Raw genomic sequence first — 20,904 nt, 5'->3', positions numbered from 1 at the left:
GGCCTAAAATACAATGAAATGTCCTGCCAGAAAATACAGGAGGCGGAAGAGATTAAAACAACAAAAAAAGTTACCTTCCCTACCCCAACCAAGCCTCAAGACTCCGCCGGTTTCCTTGGGAGCCATGACCGAAGGAGGACCCCGGCAGCTGGGGGGCTGCTGGGGTCTGGGGAGGCCCGGAGGTCTGGCAGGGATGCGGGGGGGGAGGGTTGGCAGGAGCGAGCCTAGACGTACGGCCCGTTTTTGACTGCCTCTCTCCCAAATCTGGTTTTCATACAGCCGCGCAGTAATTACCTAAAGCCATAACTGTCTCCGAAATTATTCATTAAAGTCATTCTCGGGAATCTCGCGGCGCTAGCGCTTACATTTATGGCCTTTGCGCCATCCGAGCATGACATCGCCTCTCGCCCTGCTTCCTTGGCGGCCATGTGTTCAACATTGCAGAGGGGAAAGGAGTGTGTGGAGGGGGGTCTCGCTTGCCTTTCCCTCGGTGTGTTTGTTTGCCGGGAATTTAGGTTGCTTTCCCCCTTTTGGCGAGGGAGCGCGATGCAACCCGGCAGACACCTTAGGAGCGAGAAGGGTATTTTGGGGAGTTGCAGTGTTGTGCGGAAGATCATGTCTGTGCCCTGTGGTGCTGTCAGCGGTGACAGATCCCAGATGCAGCCGCTACTGTATGGCAGATTGAGTTTCTCAGCAGAAAACTCTCTCTCTCCCTCCCAAACGTCTTCAAAAACCTTCTCCAGATACTGAGGGTCACTTCGGCTCAAACGGAGAGAGAAAGGGAGGGGGGAAAAGACTTTCCCTCTCCCCCTCCCTTTCTCTTCCTTCCGCCGAATCTCTTGGAGGTGCGTGGGGGGGCATAACCGGGCCCTTCCGCGCTCGGGGGTTCAAGGCCTCCCCGTCGATGCCGACCCGCTGCGAGCACGTCGCCGAGCACGGGAAGTCTCGTCCAGGTAAGCAAGGGGGGGGACGGCAAGCGGGGTCGGGGCCGGTGGCCGGGGCTCGGGTGGTCCCCGGACCTGGTCCTGCCTCGCTCAGTCCGTTCTCTATGCCTAATAAGGGAGACCGAGGGCTGGGAGCGTAGTTGTCGGGAGTTGGGCGGCTTACGGGCTCCCTCTGCCCCAGGCAAGACGAGCGGGCTGGTGGGCTCGGGAGACGAGGTGGGACCCCCTACTCTGCCCGGCGGCTGCGACAAGAGGCAGTAGCCATGATCCGGGTCTGGCCAAAGCCCCCGGTCCAGCGGGGGAACGCTCCCAGGGCGGGGGAACGGAGCGGGCTTGAATTTGGGGGCTTTAAAGGGGACCGGGGTCAGGGGAGAGCGGACGGGGATGGGGAAGGGCGGCCGGCAGGCTATGGGCTCAGACCCCACCGAGCGGCCGAAAACGGGGAGGACAGGCCGGCAGCGGAGCCGGGGAAGCCGCTTTACGTGATCGGCACCGGCATCCGCCGCCCTGGGAATTGGACGAGGTCGGGAGCACCCCCGTCTTCCTCCCCCCGTCACCCCGCTGCAAGTAAGCGGGGGGGTTAATAGCGCCGGGAAGCTCAGCGCCCTCTTCGAGATTTACAACGTAAATCAACCGTCCCGTCCTTTCCGCAATGCTCCGGGAAAATACTCGCGTTCCCCGAGTGTCGAAATCAGAAGCAGGGGGAGGGAGGTTTCTTCTTCTGGAGCCCTTCTTCCCTCTCCGCGCAACTGTGCGACGCTTAGAGGCTTATTGCGCGCTGTGGCGCCCCCTCCTCCGTACATTTCAGGAGCAATGCTCATTTAATCTCTCTGGCATCAGCGAGGTCTCGGGCCAGCGGATGAACCCCCAACACCCCTAGCACGGACGCGGGGGAGGCCTGCCACTCCTGACAGGGAGCAGCCCCAGGGTCGGGGGTGACCGCCGTGCCTGGCGCCCCGCACCCCATCACCCGTCACTTTCCTCTGAGTGGAAGCAACCTGATTTTACTCTTGCCTCTTTGAAACGGTCCCTGCTAACACCGCTCTCGGTCTTTCCTTCCCAGATGAATTGAAAGGCTTGAATTCAATCGCTTGCCCAGCCCCCTCCCCTGTCTCTTCCTCTCTTTTTCTCTCTCATAAAAAAAAAACCAAAAACACACACGCAAAAAAAAACCCAAAAAAACACCCACCCAAAACCAACAAAAAAACCCTCTTGCCTTTAGCAGAAGTATAATTGTGACCCTGCCTGATCCACAGAGCCTCCTGTTGGGAGCAGTTAGCTGTGGTTGCATTAGGCCAAAGGACCTCCCAAGTGGCAGTGGCCTGGGTGTCACAGGAAGGGACTCTGCACATTGTCCATTCTTTCTCATCAAAGTCCCAGGCACCGTGGAGCCAACAGTTTGGTGGAGCAGGAAAATAGTAAACAAGCCTTCCCCTTCCCTCCCAATCCAACAGCCCCATGATCTTCCTGGGATGCAGAATAAGTAACACACTTTTTCATAACTTCAGCTCTACAGTGTGATTTACATTTCCGGCTGCTCTGTCAGAGGGGCAGTAATTTACAACCTGATAAAAAACACTTTTACAACAGCAGAACATGTTCAAGTGTTGTCTTACTATGCAAAAAGATTTTAAAAGAGCACACACGCAAGAAAAAAATTAGTTTCTCTGCCTTTTTCCAGCATGCCTTTCTGAAGAGATAAATAGGTTGAAACTGTAGCACAAGCAAAAGGAAAAAAAAATAATAAAAAAATAAAAGCAGGCTGAAAAAAAGCGTGGCTGAAATCAGTCCTGCGGTTTTGTTTATATAGTGTATATTATATATTCACGTTTCTTCTAATCCTCCAAGGCTTTCTCTTAATGGATAGTTCTATTTTCGTGCTCTCCAGCCAAATCTCTCTTCTCTTGCTCCAGGGAATGCTTTCATTTGTGCATGAATCCATTGTGTTTAAACAATTTATTTTCTTCAATAACTCATTTCTTCTCCGGAGTTTGAAGCCGAGTAGGTCTGGTAGCGTTTATGAAAGGGGAAGCATCTTTGATTCAGTTCTAATTTCTCTAATCTGATATGGAAATGTATTCCAAATACCGGGGTAATTCTTGAGAAGCATCCAGTTTGTTCCAGTCAAGCTACTCCACAGAGACAGAACAGGATGGCTCTGGAATCTAATCCCTACCCTGGTAGAGACGAAGTTTAGTAAATTACAAGTATGTGAATTTGGCAAACAGTTAAGGATTAAAATGATCAAACGATTAAAAAAAAAAAAAAAAAAAAAAAAAAGCAATGAATAAACACATGTAGCAGTTGCCGCTTTCATGACTTTGGTAATTATTTACACCTGAATAGTTTACTCCAGCCACAGTTTCAAAAGTAAACCTTTAAAGAATTTAATTTTTTCCAGTTTTTGGCAATATACATGAAATGAAAAAAAAAATAAAAATGAAGAAGTGTAGGTTAGTGAGCAACTGCTGTCTCCCGAGTTCTTATAAAAGGCTTTACGTGCATTTCCATCCCGAAGATACAAGCAGCCCTTCCCCGTCTCCCCCTCCTCCCCGACACACATGAGCACGCACCGTCATCTATGTGTGCATTTATGACCTAATGAGAGGGCGCTGAAGAGACTCGCATGGGACGATCCTGCTGCATATATATATATATTTGTGTGTGCGTGTGTTCAGTCGAGGCATAATATTGAAGCATGTGTGGATGGACTTACAGGCTTCTTCCTTCAGCTCTGTAATAGCTCTGTTATTTTTACTAAACGATCAGGATGGCTCTATGTGACCCCTCGTCATTTAAAACAATTTTCTATCATTGCACGTGTGCCGGGCGTGGGAAGGTAGGGGTGGGAATGGGGGGGGAGCAATCGACAAGTCATTGAGAATAACCGAGAAAGCCTGTGATGTATAGCATGTTTTATCTTTATTTAGGCAACATGTCGTTGGCAGGATGGCCTGGGTTTCCATGCGGGTAGGGCCATGAAGCACATCCATCCTCTGGGAGAGGCAGGGAGGCTCAGAGAGCTCCCGCGGCTGGAGGGATGCTGGGCGGGCGCAGGAGCACGGCAACCTCGCGTTCCCCTTCTGCCATTTTCTGTGTGTGGATTCATCACTGTCTAGGGGGGGGAAAAACAAACAAACAAAAAAAAAAACACAGAAAACCAAACCAAAACAAAACCAAAAACAACAGCAAGCGTGTCTCTGCTGCTGGATCTTCGCGGCCGCTCTGGCAGAGGCGGGTGAGGCGTGCGCGGGGTGAGCCCTGGGGGTTGAAAGCCCCGGTCCCCGCAGGAGTCCGCCTCGCCCTGGGCACTGCTGTGAGCTGCAAGCTGCGAGTGCTTTCGGTATTTCGTTTGTCCCTCTCCTTAAATTCCCCCTAGCTCAGCGTCGGGGCTACCTGGGAGTCGTTCCCGCAGCCTCGCAGCATCCTCCTGTGCACTGTGTCCTGGGGCTCTGAAACAGACGATTTGCTTTCAGGAAACCGGCTCGAACTTGACTCTCGGTGGGAGTCGTCCCGGGGGAGGGGAGTAAAGGGTGGAGAGGCAAGCCGTGATTTAGTTTGGAGAGCAGCCTTCTGCGGTGTGTGCCCCGTACCTGCGCAGCGCGGCCGGGCAGCGGGTGCCAGGCTGCGCCCTGCACGGAGCTCCGCGGCCGGCTGGAGCATTCCCAGCACATCCCCCGGCGAGGGGAGGTGGTGACCGGGCAGCCCGCGTCGGCCCGCCTCGGACTCCCGTTCCCCTGCCCAGCCGGTGCCTGGCGCGGAGGGCGTTTACAAAGCGGGGGTGTGTGCCAAAGAAAAGAAAAGGAAAAATATCCTCAGACACCTATTTTTTACACTTTCCGGAACTTCCCTAAAACAACCTGATGGGACTAGGTCTGTGAGGGTTTTATACGCACCCGCTCTCCATGGCCCAGAGTAACTCCGCCGGTGCTTTAATATCTAACTATAGGGGTATTTGGACATAAGCCCATACATTGAGGCATGGATGAGAGAGCTCTGCGTCGCCTCGAGTTAGGGGCTCAGTCCTCAGGGTATTTTTGGCAGCTGGCTCGGACTTTGTAAAACATCTGTTAGAAATGCCATTCCCTGCCGGACAAAAAGCTAGATGGTGTTTTACCTTTTTTTTTTTTTTTTTTTTCACCCTTGGCTGAGGGAAGAGATATCTCGCTGGATACAGGAAGGCGAGGAGACATGTAAATTAACTGTAATTCCTAGAGGTAAACCAACTCAAGCATGTGCTTAGTAATACTTTTTATTTCTCATGGCCGATTGTCTTAATAGATGTCAATACGACTATGTTTATTACGTCATTTTCAATCCCATTATGACATTTTCAATGCCATTACTCGCACATCTTAATTTTGAAAACAAAGATATTTTTTACCTGTCCAGCCCTAAGAAGACATACACTAACCTGAGATTAAAAGAGCACTTCTTATCAAAGACGGGCAGCGATCTTTCCCACTACAGCATCTCATTAAAAGCCACAAGAAAAGAGAGATTGAAACACGGTAAGGTCATATCCGACATTCTAACTGAGTCTAAGCAGTATAAGCATAGAAGGTGTTAAAAACTTTAACTTTCCTGGGTTGTTTCTTTTGCACACATATGGTTTAAAATAGATAAAGTGGTAATATTATTTAGTTGTACATGTACAAAGACTTAGGTATGTAACTCCCCCCAAAGAGAGATTTGACACCTGTTGTAAGCTCCAAAACAGGAGGTCACACTGTAAATGCTTCCTGCATTTTTTAGGTGGTAAACAGTAGTCTCAGATAAAATACCTACAGGAAAGCTTCGCTAAGCAAACGTCCTACGATAATATCCTCGAGGTTGAATTAATCCCTGGCTGGGACGAAAAAGGTGTCGGGTTCTCCCCGTGTTTTCCAAGCCGGACACCTCCGCGCAGACCTCTGGCAATCTTTTTGCTATTTTATTAAATTCTGTGGACACTAGTTTCCCGAATTTGCTTGGGTTTATTTTTCTTTGCTGAATAGCCGGACGAAAAGCACGGTGAAACTGGGGAAGAAAAAAAAAAAAAAATTCTCCTTAGCTGAAACAAAAACTATTTGGGGTCTCTTTCCTCGGGTTATCTGCATCCAGCCTACGAAGTGCCCCCTTGATGCCCAGCGGGGCCTCCCCAGTTGCCGGGTGGCTGGTCCCTGGTGCCCGCGGAGCCCCAGCACATCTTCCGAGAGCGGGGAAGGCGTTGCCCCCTGCCCCCCAGCCACCAGTCGGCAGTGCTTAATGGAGGGGGGCAGAAGCCGTTGCGATTGTTTTCCCTGCAGATGTTGTCCTGTTATTTAAAGAACTAAATCCTAACTTCCAGGCACACAGCTGGGAGATGTTGTAACCTATCCTATCAGTTTGTAACAAGGAAGCATTCTGGAAAGACTCGTAAGGATATTTATTTTAAAATGTGTGCTGAAAAGACGTATGTGGGGGTGGGGGGACGGGGACAGAGTGTTGGGCGTTTCTAGTTTTGTTTCTAAGCCAAAATGGCACAGTTCGAGTTGCGAACAAATGGTTTCCAGAGAATAGTTCTTTTCTCTTTCTTTTCCCTGCAAAAAGTTTGTTTGAAGTTCCCGGAGTTTTAAATGTTAAGTAATATTAATACCAAAAAGAATCCTTCTGGGCTTCTTGTTTTAATTTTGAAGGACTGGCATGTGTGGTTTCTCTCTTTCTTGGTTTCTTTCTGGCTTTCTTTCTTTATCTCACTTCGTCTCCTCCTGTCCTCCTCTCCCTCTTTCTGTCTTTCTTCCCCTCTTTCTCTCTTTCCCCCTCTCCTTCCTTTGCTCTCTCTTTTCCTCTCTCTCTCTCTCTTTCTTTCCTGTTTTTGGAAACTCCTTTTTTCAAACGGACCTATGTTCAGGGTATTGTTGCGCGTAAAAGAAATAAATAACACAATAAATAAAACAGGCTCCTGTTATGACAAGTTCCAAGCCAGACCAAGATTTTACGAGTTAAAATAGCCCTCTAGGAAAAAGGAGAGGAAAAAAAAAAAAAAAGCCAACCCACAAAAAAAACCAACCAACCAAAAAAACAAACAAAAAACATACGTTTAATAACAGAACCGCTGTCATTTGCCGAGGTGTGGGGAAGGGGCGCAGAGCGCACCTATCCCCCAGCCCCACTGCCGCGGAGCTGCTGGTGCCCCGGGCATCTCGGGGGATGGGGTGGGCGCCGCTCCCGAGAAGGTGGGCTTGCGGGATCAGCCCACAGGGTTTATCACCGGCAAACCCTCTGCAGAGCCGGCACTACCAGGAATGGGCAGCTCGGCAGGGTGTTGCTGTTCCCTCCCTGCCGCTTTTCTTCCTTTCATCGCTGCCACAGTGTTAAAACTATTGCGAAAACAGCCACAGTTCGAGTCAGCTTTGTGTGAGGGCTGGACGCCTCCCGGCCACCTTCCATCGGCAGTTAGCCCGGCTCCTGCTCGCCTGCCCTGTTGCTGCTGCCTGGGGCAGAGTCCGGGGCAGATTTTTCTCCAGAAATCGGGTTTGGAGGGTGAAGGTGTCGGTGCAGAATTCTGCAGTCAAAGCTTGAAGACGGTTTCCTCTTCTGCAGACCCTGGGTGGGGTTTTACTCCAGCCGGGGGAGGCGAAGAGGGAGGAACTCCCAGCAGTGAGCTGAGCGGTGTTGCCTCCCTTGGGAGGCACGGGCAGGGAGGCCCAGGAGCACCCCTCGGGGACCCGCTTTGGCAGCTGTGCTCCCCCGGCTGGCTGGAGCTCCCCACTCCCTAATCGCTTGCGTGTGCCTGTGCCCCAAGCAGCCCCGCTCCGAATCTTGGCAAATACCGTAACAACTCACGTGTAGTAAACTACAGAGACCTCGCCCTGGCAGGGAAATGCCGGGAAAGCATCCTATTTCTCTGCAGCTCTGGAAGGCATGGGAGACACCGGGCTTGCTGCTTCCCCGATTTCCCTTTCCCCTCTCTTCCCCTCGACCGCTCCTCTACCGAGGGTGTTACTGCAAGAACTGTTTCTGTGGAAGAGTTTTTGTCTTCCCTCACCGTCACCACCACCCCCTCTCCTCTTTTTTTTTTTTTTTTTTTTTTTAGCTTTTAATTCCCGTTTATGATCGAAAAGATATTCCGTGAATTTTAGTTTCGTTCTGGCTGCCATTGGTTGGCTTGGGTTTAATCAGTGGGGGGAAAGGCTCGCCATAAACGTAGCTATTGTTTGGCTGGAGACACCAACACGGGAGGAGGAAAGCAGAGGACAGGAGACTGAGTGACAGTAACGGTGAGGACCACACATCACTCTCCCGGTGCCTTGGTTCTGGTCTCAAGACATGCCCTAAACAGGGCTCCCTCTTTCCCCAACCTGTCTGCAGCGGTATGTAGGGGCACATGTTATCTCAGGAACATAATACTAATAAATGTGCTCATATGTTGGACATTCCCCTTGCGTGTTTTATAGGGTTTCGCTGGTGGGGCTTAATGGGGTGGGTCACTGGGACTGATGCTAGGGAGGTTATTAGGCTTAAGTAACCTAGTTAATCGTACGGCCATTAGCGGGCTTTGAAAGTAGGTAGTTTTCCCTGTAACCTGGTCTTCTGCCCCTTAACAAGGGCAATTATTTTTAACTGTCCCTCAACCACAGGTCGGAGGAGGGGACTTTTTAAAGTTCTTTAACATGCTCTGATGTTCATAAATTGATTTATTCACAGAAGAAGTCCGTCTTTTTAATCTCGGAGTTCCTCCGAACCGCCGGGCTAGCCAGACACCGTGTTCGCTGCCGCCCAGCTCGGCTGATGGGAGCGCAGCAGCCCGCGGAGGAGCCGGCGGCGGTGCCGGCGCCTTTCCCCCTTCCGCCGTCGGCAACGGGCACAGCTCGACGCACCGCTCCGTGAGTACTCGAGGAATATATTTTTTCCTAGCGGAGGGGTTTTCTCTTTGTGCCTTTGCCTAAGCCAAGTAAGGGATACGATGCTCGGTTCCTTCTCCAGCTGCTAATGTCTCTCCCGCTGCTAGCCCCTCACCGCGCCCTCCCCGGGCGCACCGGCCAGACCTTGGAGTCTCCTTCCTGGCGTCACTGCCCCTCACTCTGGTACCGCCACCCGACACTGGGGCTGCGCTCGTGGGGGGCGGGAAGGGGCAGGCCGGTGGCACCAAAGGCTGAGGCTTGCCCTTTGCAGCAGTGCCCGAGGGGGAGCTCAGGTTGACAGGAGTGAGCTCTTGCGCCATCCACCGTTTTTTACAGCAGGGAGAAACAATTTATTAAACTTTTTTTTTAGTTCCCCCCTGCGGTAGAAGGGAGCGTTTGACTGCAGGCAGAGGTTACAGATCGTAATGCTCCCTCGGGGAGGCAGTGCTAGGGGTGTGAATCTCTGCTTTAATTAGAACACGTGCTAACGGTTGATTTAATTTAATCAGATTTGAAATACTTGCCCTGCCCGTATTTTTCGGACAGATAACGCTTATAAGCCGTCCCCAACAAACTAACAACAAAACCCTCCAAACCGAGCCAAAACCAAACCAAACCAACCACCATAGGAAAAAAGCCTGACAAGACGGTGTTGGGAGGAAGGGGACGGCAGGCTTTTTGCCGGGTGGCTCCGGGAACGCGGCCCGCGCCGCTCAGCCGCCTGCTGCAGAGGGGCTGGAGGTGGTCCCCGGGAGGGACACAGGGTTGTGGGGCCATGGTGGCTGGAGGCACAGCCAAGCCCCGACTCCGCTCCCGGAGCAAAAGAAGGCGGGAAACCCGGCCCGGCGAAGCCAAGGCACCTTCGACAGTGCTGTCACCAGGCTAGTGGCAAAACTCCATGCCATTTTATCCAGCCATAAAAGCTCATGATGAAACGGCGTGAGGCACCGCACCTGGCGAGCTGCCTGATCCACGGCTGCCGCGGCGGGGCTGCTTCTCCTAGGGCCCGGAGGCTGGAGCAACGCAAGGTGTTCGCCTGCAGAGGGGAGGAAAGCTCCAGCCTGGCTGACTTGGAAAGCCTCCACTTCCCACAGCTTTTTCAATCCCCAATACTTTTCACACCCTGTTAGGAGTTAATACCGTGGAAACCGCTAAGCGCTTCCATGCCTGAAGGTACGGCCCCACCGGGGGCTGCGCCTGCCGGTCCCCAGCACCGGGGGCAGACAGGGCCGGGGCGGAGTGGAGAGCCGCCAGCCCCGCGGAAAGGGCTCGTTTCCCTGGTGGAAATTCCTCGGATGCTTCGTGCTTCGGCTAACACATCGGGCCTGCTTTCCTTGCAGGGGCTTCGGAGGGCAGGGGAGGGGAAAGATTCCCGGGATACCTTTTCGGGAAGCGCTTAGGGATGTTGCAAGAGCCGCTCCAGCTCCCTGGCTAATGTTTCAGATGCCAGTCCCTAGGCGTAGAAAGGCGGCTCGGGATCAGCTATGCTGCAGGGAAGACTCCCGGGGCACTGGGGGGATGTCAAAAGCAGACTCGATCTTGCCTGTAGCCGGAGGATTTTTTTTTTTTTAATTTTTTTATTTTTTTTGTAGGAGGATGTAGGAAGGCGCTCTTTCCAGCGTCTGTGGTTGAGCCTTGCACCTTTCAGCCACCGCCCGCCGCGTTCGCCGGCGGCCGGTACCGCTCTGGCCTAGTTCTGGGGAAGGCAGCCGCTCCGGCAGAGCAAACACGCAGTGAGGCCTGTAGCTGACCTCGCCTTTTATGTGTCCCCAGCCTCGCCACTCACTCAGCAAGGCCACTAGCAGAGAAGGGACCGCTCTTTCCTTTAACTCACGGGACGGTACTGTAACTAAATCCATGCCGCAGGAAAGAGCCTACCGGGGCAGCATTTCTCCTTTTTTTTTTTTTCCCCCCCTCCCCCCCCCCTCCATCTTAAGTAATCGCTAGGAAAATAGTATGACATTTATTACCATTTCTTTCTGAATCTGCTAACACCGTTTCCAGCAAAACCGACCGACTAAGGTCTCGCCAGCTGGCAACAGAGTCTTCTCTGGAAAGCACAAAATTGATCCGGAAGGCCTGATCTTGCAGTGTCTGATGGGTAGGCCAACTGTGTCCTGCCTTTGAAGCAGTGGGACTTGTAGGTTGGAATTCAGAGCCTTAAGGGTTTTGTTGGGCGGGTTTGGCCCCAAAAAACAAGGGACTTGTCCCAGGTGTAAAGCGACCGCATCTCTGGAGCTCAGATCTGCCGTGATTCCCTCCAGCCCTCCACGCCCCGCAGATACAGAGCGGTACTTCTCTCCTTGCACCCCGCAGCTCACCACACTCCTTCCCTTACAGACCGAAACACTTGATCGGTGGGCATTGAGTGTGCGGAATGCACACTCAGGTACTCCGTCACTCTGTAGAGTTATAAATGATGTAGCATGCCCCACCTTCCCTTTTGCACTCCGTTCAAACCCTTGAAAAACATGTGGCGGGGAAGGGAAATCTGTCAGTAATACACACTTGGCGGGACAGTCTACTGCCTTGGTTTTGGCTTTTCCCATTGCCGTCGGGAAATGCACGGAGGGCCGGCTGCCGTGTGTGCCGCAGGCGAGGAAACTGCGAGTGCGGTGCCAGGACGGCTCCCGAGGAACGGGCTGCTGAGATGTCCGATAGAGGCTGGTTCCCAGAAGTGACGGGAGGACAGATTTTCCCCGTTGTCCTGTCCCTGCCCGAGGCACCCACAGCCTCCTCCCCTGCCCCGGGCAGGTCCAGATTAGATGGAACCTCTCCCCGCCGCTCCTGGGGCCCAGCCCGGACCCTTCCGGGTTACACCCCCCACGAGCTGTGCTCGCAAAGTGACACAGGGATCTCTGTGTGTGATCGGGGAGAGGAGGAACACTTCGGTTGTATCCGTGACTTTTCGACACCTATAGCTTTCCATTGGATTTGCAAGCCCTCAAGTTGCTCTTCTCCAGCCGGAGCATCAGATAGGATAGAAGAGGAGGTTTTCTCCCCTTCCTACCCACCCGCTGGGAAGAAATCAAGGCAACAGAGACAAGGACCTGGTTCAAACCCTCTCTGCCCCTCAAGGGCCCCGATCCCACAGCTACTCAGCTCGCCGCTCCTCACTTTCCCTGACGGGACCGGGCGGCGGGCACCGCAAGGAGTGCCCCGCACTGCCCGCCGGTTTCCAGCCCCTGGCTCCTCCCCACGCCCTGCTGCCGCTGTGGAACCAGATGCCCCGTGCTCCGGGCTCCAGCCCCGAGAGCTCATGCCCGTACGGATATGGCCATCTCCCCTCTCACCCTCCCCAGTCCTCGGCAGCACCCCAAACTCTTCCCAAAATGAAGGACCTGCGATGGGAGTGCTAAACAAACCAGGCAGATGCCTTCACTCATCAGACTCACCCTTCCCTTCCCTTCCCTTCCCTTCCCTTCCCTTCCCTTCCCTTCCCTTCCCTTCCCTTCCCTTCCCTTCCCTTCCCTTCCCTTCCCTTCCCTTCCCTTCCCTTCCCTTCCCTTCCCTTCCCTTCCCTTCCCTTCCCTTCCCTTCTTAAAAAAATTCAGAGGAAAAAAAATACCTAAACCGTTGCTTGTACAAAAACAGTGTAAGCCGAGTTTGGAGGTCTTGTTGTGGGGTTAATTTGACGAGTTGGTGTTCTTCTGTTTATTGTTTTGGTGCGCTGCAGCCAGTATCGCCTAGGGGCAGGAATCGCTCTGCCCGAGGGGTTCCTCTGGTTTCCGAGGAGTTGTTCTGGTTTAAAATCGAATATCGTGCCCAACCCGTAGGTCTGAGAGCAGCAGCGGTGGGACCGAACGCCCACCTTGTACTCAGCTCCCCCGCCCCAAGTGCAACAGGGGGTCAGGGTGGGCTCAGCGCGGCTGCAAGTCGGAGGGGTGGGCACCGAGCCTGGTTTTGGAGACCCAGGCCAGGCTGAGTACAGCAAAAAACGTGGGTGAGTGCGTGTGAGTGCGCGTGTTACACAGATGTATGTATAAACACATCACTATTTGTTAAATTAGTACAATCGAATATAAACTATATTGGTTTAGTTATCTTACAAAATAACAGTGACTTAGTCCGGCAGTTTATCTTAATTTGCCTTATGAGTTTGAAGATCTGCAAGAAAGGCAAACTGGGGAATTTGGAAATATGTATTTTTACGTATTAAATATACACAAACATATGCAAATATACTACAGCTATGTAAAATCTTATCAACAAATGCACATATTAATTTTATGGAAATGCTGCTGTCTGTTGATACGGTAGGATGGGACATGAGATGTGATGTGATGTTATACTGTCAGCCCCCCTTTGTATGTGAAGCTCGTGGCGGGGTCTGCCAGGATCCCCCTCCCAGAGCTGACAGCTGTGACATCCTCCCTCTCCCCTCGCCCCCATGGGCTCCGGCCCCACCTGGATGCGGCCCGTAGGAAAGGGAGGTGATTTCCTCACTGCTGCTGTCCCAGCGCTCGGGAAAAGACGGTCAGCAAGGCACGAGTGCCTTGTCTGTTAGCACGGTGTCGTCTCCGGCCCTTCCCTGCAGAAATAAGTCTTATTTATTAGAGGAGACAAGGGGCTCCTGGAATTAATTGCAGATTTTAAACCTGCCGCCCCCTCCCCTAACCCCTTCCTGTCTCAAGGGAAAAAAAAAAAAAAAAAAAAAAAAAAGGAAAAAGTAAGGAGAGAGATCGCTGTTGGAATTAAGCAAACGGGATGAAGTTCATTCTCTGCGCAATACTGGTTTTCCTTCTTATTTCTTTTTTGCAAAGCTTTCCTACGTGCCTGAAGACGTGAGACTCCAGCTCAAAACTGCTGTTTGCAAAATTCGCGTGGCACCAGCCAGAACTTTAGAACTTTCAAACACCTCCGTTTGAAAGAGCAGGCATTTCTCCGACCTCTTGGTTTGTGTGTTTTGGTCGGTTGGTTGTGGTTTGTGTGTGTGTGTTTAGGTTTGGTTTGGGTTGGTTTTTTTTGTTTCTTTTACTTACGTAAATGTAGCTACTGGGTATAAAGGACATTAATAAATGTAACCATTCCCCTCTCCTTTTAATAATATCCTTTAAAGTCACCATGTAACATTCCAGAACAGTAATTTCAAACGCGATCCTGTTACTTAGCTGAAATAAAGACACAAGAAAGAAAGAAAGCTATAAATAAAGACAGAAAGCAAGCAAGCAAGACAGAAAGCAAGCAAACACTGCTACCAGCAATAACAAGAAGAGAAAAAATGTAAAATAAATAAATAAACAAATAGAAATAAAAAACAAGGAAAAAAAGAAAATACAACCCCCACAGTTTTGGTTGTTAATATTTTCCCCTCTGTATCTTGCCCGAAGCGCCGAGAACAGGCACAGAGTAAGGCAGAAGGAGCTGCCGAGCCCCTGAAGAAGGGAGCTGCAAGCTCCCAGCCGTGAGCCGGGGAAGTTTAAGGAGCTCTTCTTTCCCGCGGGGAAGGTGGGGACCGCATTTCAGAGCAGGTACGCGGCCAGTCCGGCTACCTGCAGCCCGGACAGGCCCCGTAGAGCAGGAGGTTCAGATCGGACTTCCGTCAGAGGGGAAACCACCACTTTTGCAGCTAGGAACACCGAAAGCTCCTTCATAGTTAATAGCGGGGATGGGGAAGGGAGGGAAGAGAAAAAGAGAAAAAGAGAAAACAAAAGGGAGAAAAGGAAGAAGACAAAAGGAAAATTTAAAAAGACAAACGTAAAAAAAGAGAAAGGAAAAGAAAAAGACAAAGTAAACAAACAAACAAACACAACCCCCAAAACAAACAAACAAAAAAGCCACCACCACAACAAAACACGCTGCATGCTCTTGGGGCTACAGCAGCAGCGCTGAGGATGGAGACAGGGCCAGATCCTCGTCCCGGGATGGACAGTGTCAGCCCCACGCCCTGAGTGTTGCCAGACTGCTCGGCTTGGTGTGTGGGGCTGGCACTGTTGTCTGTCCTGGGATGAGGATCTGGCCTCACGCCTTCCCAAGAACCAAACCTGACATCAAAGGGCATGCAATAGGCAATGTGGAGCGCACATGGGCGGCTCGCAAAGCCTCTTCTGTCAAAATGTGTTTCCTGGCATTTCTCTGTCCTACCAGACCTAGCCCCCTGACACCCTCACAGTGCTGTGGAGGAGCAGCAGGGACCTATAGACCTCTAGAGATGGGCTGTGCATAATATGTCTTCTTGAAGTGAGCTGGGGGAGCTGCTCGTTTCCTTTTTTCCTCTGTGGGATGAAGTGACTTGTGGCAAGTTAATAGCCATTGTCACCAGGGGTGTTTTTAATTATCTTCTTGGACCTCTGTAGATTTAACTCGTCTTCTGCCACTTTGCTGTACAAACTGGGCATCAATCCAAAATCCATTTGCAAACTCAGCCCTCGCAATCAATATCTCACCTGCTTTGCATCTACCCCACTGGTCAAATCTTTGTGCATTCAAACACATGAACTGTCTCCACTTCAGGTCCAAGGACTTGGTGGATATCCCCTTACCCCTGCTTAGCAACTGCATGTGCCCCCCATCATGATCTTCCATGGTCTGGAAGCACAGCAGGTTGTAAAATGGGTTGTAATGGGAAATGAAGCAGGATTTTAAGGCTCTGTACTGGTGGGCAGTGGAGAGAAGAAGGGAAATTAAATCAAGACCTTTTGGGTCTGCATGAATATTCAAGAAAACAGCCTTATAAATGTTTTAGGTAACAAATTAAATGAAGTTCTGATTTAGGAGGGACTCGGAAACTTGCAGAACATTTCAATGATGATTTGTTTCTATAGGTTTTTTAAAAAAACTTTTCATTCATCCACATCACGTTATTTTAAGAGGTTATAAAAAAAGAGCAATAGGTTTGTGTGCATCAATCAATACACTGCAGTACACTACAATGAATGCTACATATTTATAATGTACTCGTTTCTCGTTGCCTTAGCAGATCTAGAGGAAAAACAATGTTTTTGCAGAGATTCCAAGACACAACATGTAGAAAGAGTCCCTGCAATAATTCATACTGTCTGCACCTCGGAAGCTCCTATTGCTTAACTGGGACATGAGTCCAGCTCACAAACATACCAACACTGAGGATTAGGTGGAAATCTGGTGTTTAAATGCAGGCTATCTTTTCCATATTATCATGCCTTTACCAAGTAACTCCCCCCGGCACCAGGGAAGTCTCTGAGATGCCTGAAGTTCTGCTCTGCACATGCACCAAAGCCTTTCGGTCTTGACAGGGCTAAAGTGTGTATCTCGCACCTAATCCCATCCGGATTCACAGACAAAGCATTTCTTCTTCCTGGCAGAGCTGGCTCTGGCAGTACACATGGAACACACACTCACACAAACAGGGTCTGCAGAGATCACAGTGGCACTGGGGCATGTTGGGGAAATGTCAGTAGTGAGACAGATCTGTCAGTCCCATTTTGTGGAGTGCCTTGTTAGCTAGCAAGGTCCATCCCCTTCAGCTGCATTAGGGAACTCACAGCTGCAGCTCCCATCGCTGTAGTATGTAGCTTACAGAAAAGGAGGCACCCAAAGGATGATGAGAAGAAACAGTCATCTTTCCTTTGAAGCTGCATTAATCTGTATGGCACAATTAAAGATTCAGTCCCTCTTCCCTTCTCCCTTGCCTGTGCCAACACAGGAACAGTTTCTATCCAGACATCAGTGTACTATTACAGAGGCTGGGAAGTAGAAGTTTAACCTCCCCAAGGAAATGAAATGAGGTCCCCAGCGCCTCTGGGGAGATCCTATAACCACCAGGCCATTGCTTTCTATAAAAGGTGATGGATTTTTCAGTTTCTGATAGAAAATATTTACTCTCTATGCCCACAGTGCAAGAAAGAGCTAGAAGTCATTGATCTGGGCAGCCAGGTCCCTGACAGCCCTAGGTAGTGCTGAGCTGCTTACAGGGAAGTGGTGGGAGACTTTTTTCCAGTAAGAAAAATGACAGGAAGACTTTAAAGTCTCTGGTATGTATGTCTATCCTGAAGCAATCAGTGAAGGGACTTTGGAAATGTCCAAACCGGACTGCCCTGTTGAGGTTGTATGAAGTGGTGATGTACTTTCAGATACTGGATAAAGACACTGAGTACTTGTGCCCATCTGGTTGGAAATCAAGAAACACATATCCTTAAAGGCACCAGCACAGGATGCTGCTTATGTGGAGCATTGCTGGCATGAGGTAACTGCAGCTGGAGTCACTGGGAGTGCACACCAGACCCCTGTCCTTCTCGAGAACACATCCTTCAGGATGCGTGCAGCCACATTCTCCCCCATCCACTGATTCTGCTGTCCTCTCTCTGGAGCTCCTCACCCCTCATTCAGAGCTCACTTTGCCCTTAGAATCTGAAAAATTGAGACCTTGAAGTTCAGCCTGACCTCACACACAGCCATTGTGGAGCCAGGCCAAACTCATTACAGGTGAGGGAGCCTTTGCACATCCACCTGTGTTTCTTACTGTGTAAGAACTCAAAGGCCCAAATCCATGCATCTATTAGTTGCTAAAGCTGCTTGAATAAACAGTAGAGCATATTGTCCAAAAAGCACAACTTTTGAGAGATCTGAACCAAGTCTTCCTTCTGTACATGTCAGCATGGCAATAAACATTTTAAGAGCCATGGGATGGTGCTGAAATGGAAAATGTAGCTCCTTGCACTGCCAGTCAAACAGATGTTTCCTGAAATTCACATAACTGATCAATAGGGGAGGTTTTGGGGAGGTGTAATTTCTGGTAAAGAAAGGAAGTGCGGAAGTATGCTTCATATGCCCAAGGCTTTAATCTCCTTTTGCCCCACCCCCATAAAATGAACCACATAATTTGTAATTGTTCATAACATTTGGAATTGTCTTGACTTTTAAAATATTTTTCTCATTAGATAAGCCTTTATTCCTTGTAAAGCATATTATTGATATTAATATGCAGAAAATGCCATAGTTAGCAACTCAGACTGTCTGTGCCATTTTTGCTAAACAATGAGAATTGATGAGGTTTGGCAGGACATTAAAATATTTAACATAATAGCTTTAAGAAGTCTTTTATGTGTCTACTAATAGCAACATCTTTTAACAGGAAAAATGTTCTCTGCACCACTAAGATCTCCAGTGAGGGCTGATTCTATTTGCATTAAATGAACCAATGGGAGGTTTGTTACTCACTTCAAAGTCAGTTCCAAGAGGAACTTCAGTTTGGAAAATCATGACTATAAAAAGTCTCACTCTTTTAGTCACATGACTAGTGCCATTTAAATTAGCATGTTATTGCAAGTCCTGACACCTCAGAAAGTATCTGAGTCCAGGACATTTGGCTTTGCTGAAGAAGTTGCACCTTACTGGCTTGAGCATGGAATAGAAGCCAACTCCTGCATCATCATGTCTTCTGAAGCATGTGAGATGGACCAGGAGCAGTTCTCAGGGGAGCCACAGGCCTGTATCACATACATCTAAGAGACAACTTTTGAGACACTTTTAAAAAATTATTTTAAATGCCCACATTTCTGTTCTCAGTATCCAAATCTGACTTGCAGGGCTCTGGTACATAGGCTGGGCCTCTGTCTTTACAGCATTATGTGCAGGGTGCAGAGCTCGGAGGAAGTACGGAAGGCAGCATGGTGTTTAAAAAACCAACCATAGCTACACAGAGCATTACTAGACCATGATAGGTTAGGTGTGACAGGGAAAGCGTACCTGGTTCAGTGCCTTGATTCAGCAAAGAATATTTGCCAGCTGGCTGATTTGTCACATCCTGGTCCATTGTGAGCTGCCTAAGTGCTGTGGCAGAGTCCTACAAAATGGGCCATCATCACCTTAGGGTTGCAAGAGCATCTCCAGGCGCTACTCTGTCCTGTGATCCCAAGGGCTACCTTGGACTGGTGCAGTCCAGTGTTAAGCCCTGCAGTGTGTGTGTCCTCTCACTGTGCATTTTGCAATTAAGATGAAGGAGGAAAACTATTTAGGCTAACTAGACAGCTTAAAATAAGGTTGTGATGAAAAAGAGATTATAAAGTTTATGCCTATCTTAATCTTTCAGTATTTAGCTCATGTGAGGGTACTCTGATCCTCTGAGCACCTGAAATAAAAAGGTCTTTCTTGAAATCTCTAAAGGCAGACCTCAGGAGCCCATTGAGGCTTCTTGGACCTTCTGTAACATTAAGCAGAGGCTGGTAGACTTCATTTTAACTATGAAGCTCATCCCCAATATTTCTGAGGTGGGAAATTTCATTATGAGCATCACATTATTTGTGAAGATCAGCTTTGATTTATCATTTGCAATCTTACCTTTACCCTCTGAAGGACTGCACCTCGTATAAATGCCAGCAGGAAAAGAACAGAATGTGAAAATTTTATTCTGCAATCATACTTATTCCTGTACACAACCAGCTCAAATGCTGGGATCTTTTAATAGCTTTTTCAATATTGGACTCTTTGTTTGGATGTGGTTTTCCTGATGTATCCTAGTAACATGTTTAGTTAATTTATATTGTGTGTATGTGTAGACAGATATACACACATCCATATGTATGCACACACATAGTCCTCATTAAGTAAGTGTTAAACCTCCCACAGCAGAGTAGGGTATGGAGGGCAACAAGGCTGAAAAACTAGAAGTCTGTTCCCTTTGCAGAAGAGTACCACAGAGATTGCTCCCAGGAGGTACACACAGCCACCAGTGGGGATCTGGAACCCCTGTGTGTCTGGGTGTGAAGGTTGCTCTGATGTGTACATCCCCCCAGACAGGATTAAAATCCTAATTTCTCACTGGAAGCCAAACACCATGCTCACAAGCCCTCCCAAGAGGGTGGGTTCATCACCTCTCCCATTCTTCACTTGCACATGTGAGTCTGGAGTGCTCGGCCAATCTCTTGGTAGCAGAGGGGCTGCTTGCATGTACATTGGTGGTGTGAGGACTTGATCCTGAAACTGTATCTTGGCTGTTGCAAGACAAACTCCAAACACAGAAATATTTGATGGATGATGAAGAAAGGAGTGATTCCACGTATTGCACAGTAAAACACAAATATGACCTACTTGTCTGGTGTTAGGAGAAGGCTCGCTTGAAGGACTCAATCCTGGCCGTGTCTGCCTTTATTAAAACAAGTAAGAGCTGGCTCTAGGGATACAATATGCACTCTTGGAAAAGCTACACACCCCTTACTGTTTTTTTTTTCCAGACCTTGCATTGTTGTATTTTAAAACTCCTTTTGAGGAGGATTCTGCAGACATAAGGACTGAGGAGTCAGGACTGGGAGCTAAGGAAAGGACATGAACAGTTTCCTCCATCTCTGGTTTAGAAAAAGCCAGCTGCTTTCTACAGTCATGCCAAAACTGAGATGAGATGGTCTGAAAGTAAGAAAGGCATGGCATAATTTTCATACCAAATGTGAAAAAGGAGAAATAACTTCAACATATAACAACTTGCCATAAAAATGTAATGCACGTTTCCTTCCAGCTTTAAAAAGCAACTTCATAAACTCTACAAACTTTGATTTGTTAAAACAACTTTATTTTTTTAATTCATAAGTGTGTGAGAAAACTTAATGAAACCCTTGATGTTTTTATGTTCTTGAATAGCGCTTCATCATATAAAGATTTGGTTATTGAAAATGCACTAAATATTGCACTGTAAAATCTGTTGCAACTTATTCAATATTTTTTTAATTAATAGAGAAAAAACCAAGATTGCAAAAATTGTACTAGTTCTTATTTTATTTCATTTAATAAAAATCTCCCTTGAGTGCACATCCTTTGCTTTATTTTCTACTTATTGTGTCTATATTTGAAGAAAAATATTTGTTGCATAACATCTATCTAACACTAAAAACTGATGCTGTTATTAATAAGTTACTGAGAAAAACAAACCACTTTGCACTTTGATTTGTATCACTCCTGGTGAGTGATTGTTCTGGCATAAACATAGCTCCAATACTTGTAAACAATGCAGGAAATTAATAACAAAATTATTTGGATTTATTTCTAATGCTGCATAATATATATAAATATATGTGGCTTTCAATTTAAATAATTTCACTGTAAGTAATAAACTTCGCTCTTTAGCCTTCTCTTAAACTAAACATTTATTACTGTATAAGTGTTATTTCAACTAAATCAAGTAGATG

The 20,904-nt window shown here is 48.8% G+C and overlaps 1 protein-coding gene across 4 annotated transcripts in view; it reads left to right on the top strand.

Moving 5' to 3' along the window:
- Positions 1-733: 733 nt before the first annotated feature.
- SCRG1 (stimulator of chondrogenesis 1) overlaps positions 734-20,904 on the top strand; it is a 79,374-nt gene continuing 59,203 nt past the window's right edge. Inside the window, exons 1-3 of one of the 4 annotated variants that reach the window (XM_051619240.1) lie at positions 734-953; positions 8,613-8,791; positions 13,573-14,459. In XM_051619240.1, the coding sequence (XP_051475200.1) occupies positions 905-953; positions 8,613-8,791; positions 13,573-13,677 (333 nt within the window). In that variant the 5' untranslated portion in view covers positions 734-904 and the 3' untranslated portion in view covers positions 13,678-14,459. Of the gene's footprint in view, positions 954-8,612; positions 8,792-10,401; positions 13,431-13,572; positions 14,460-20,904 lie in introns of those variants that run through there. The other 3 variants (XM_051619241.1, XM_051619242.1, XM_051619243.1) reach the window with 3 other exon arrangements.

This window comes from Apus apus, chromosome 4 (assembly GCF_020740795.1).
Source record: "Apus apus isolate bApuApu2 chromosome 4, bApuApu2.pri.cur, whole genome shotgun sequence".
In the NCBI taxonomy this organism is placed as follows: Eukaryota; Metazoa; Chordata; class Aves; order Apodiformes; family Apodidae; genus Apus; species Apus apus.
The sequence above is the reverse complement of the archived record's forward strand: the minus strand, read 5'-3'. Positions and strand labels throughout refer to the sequence as shown.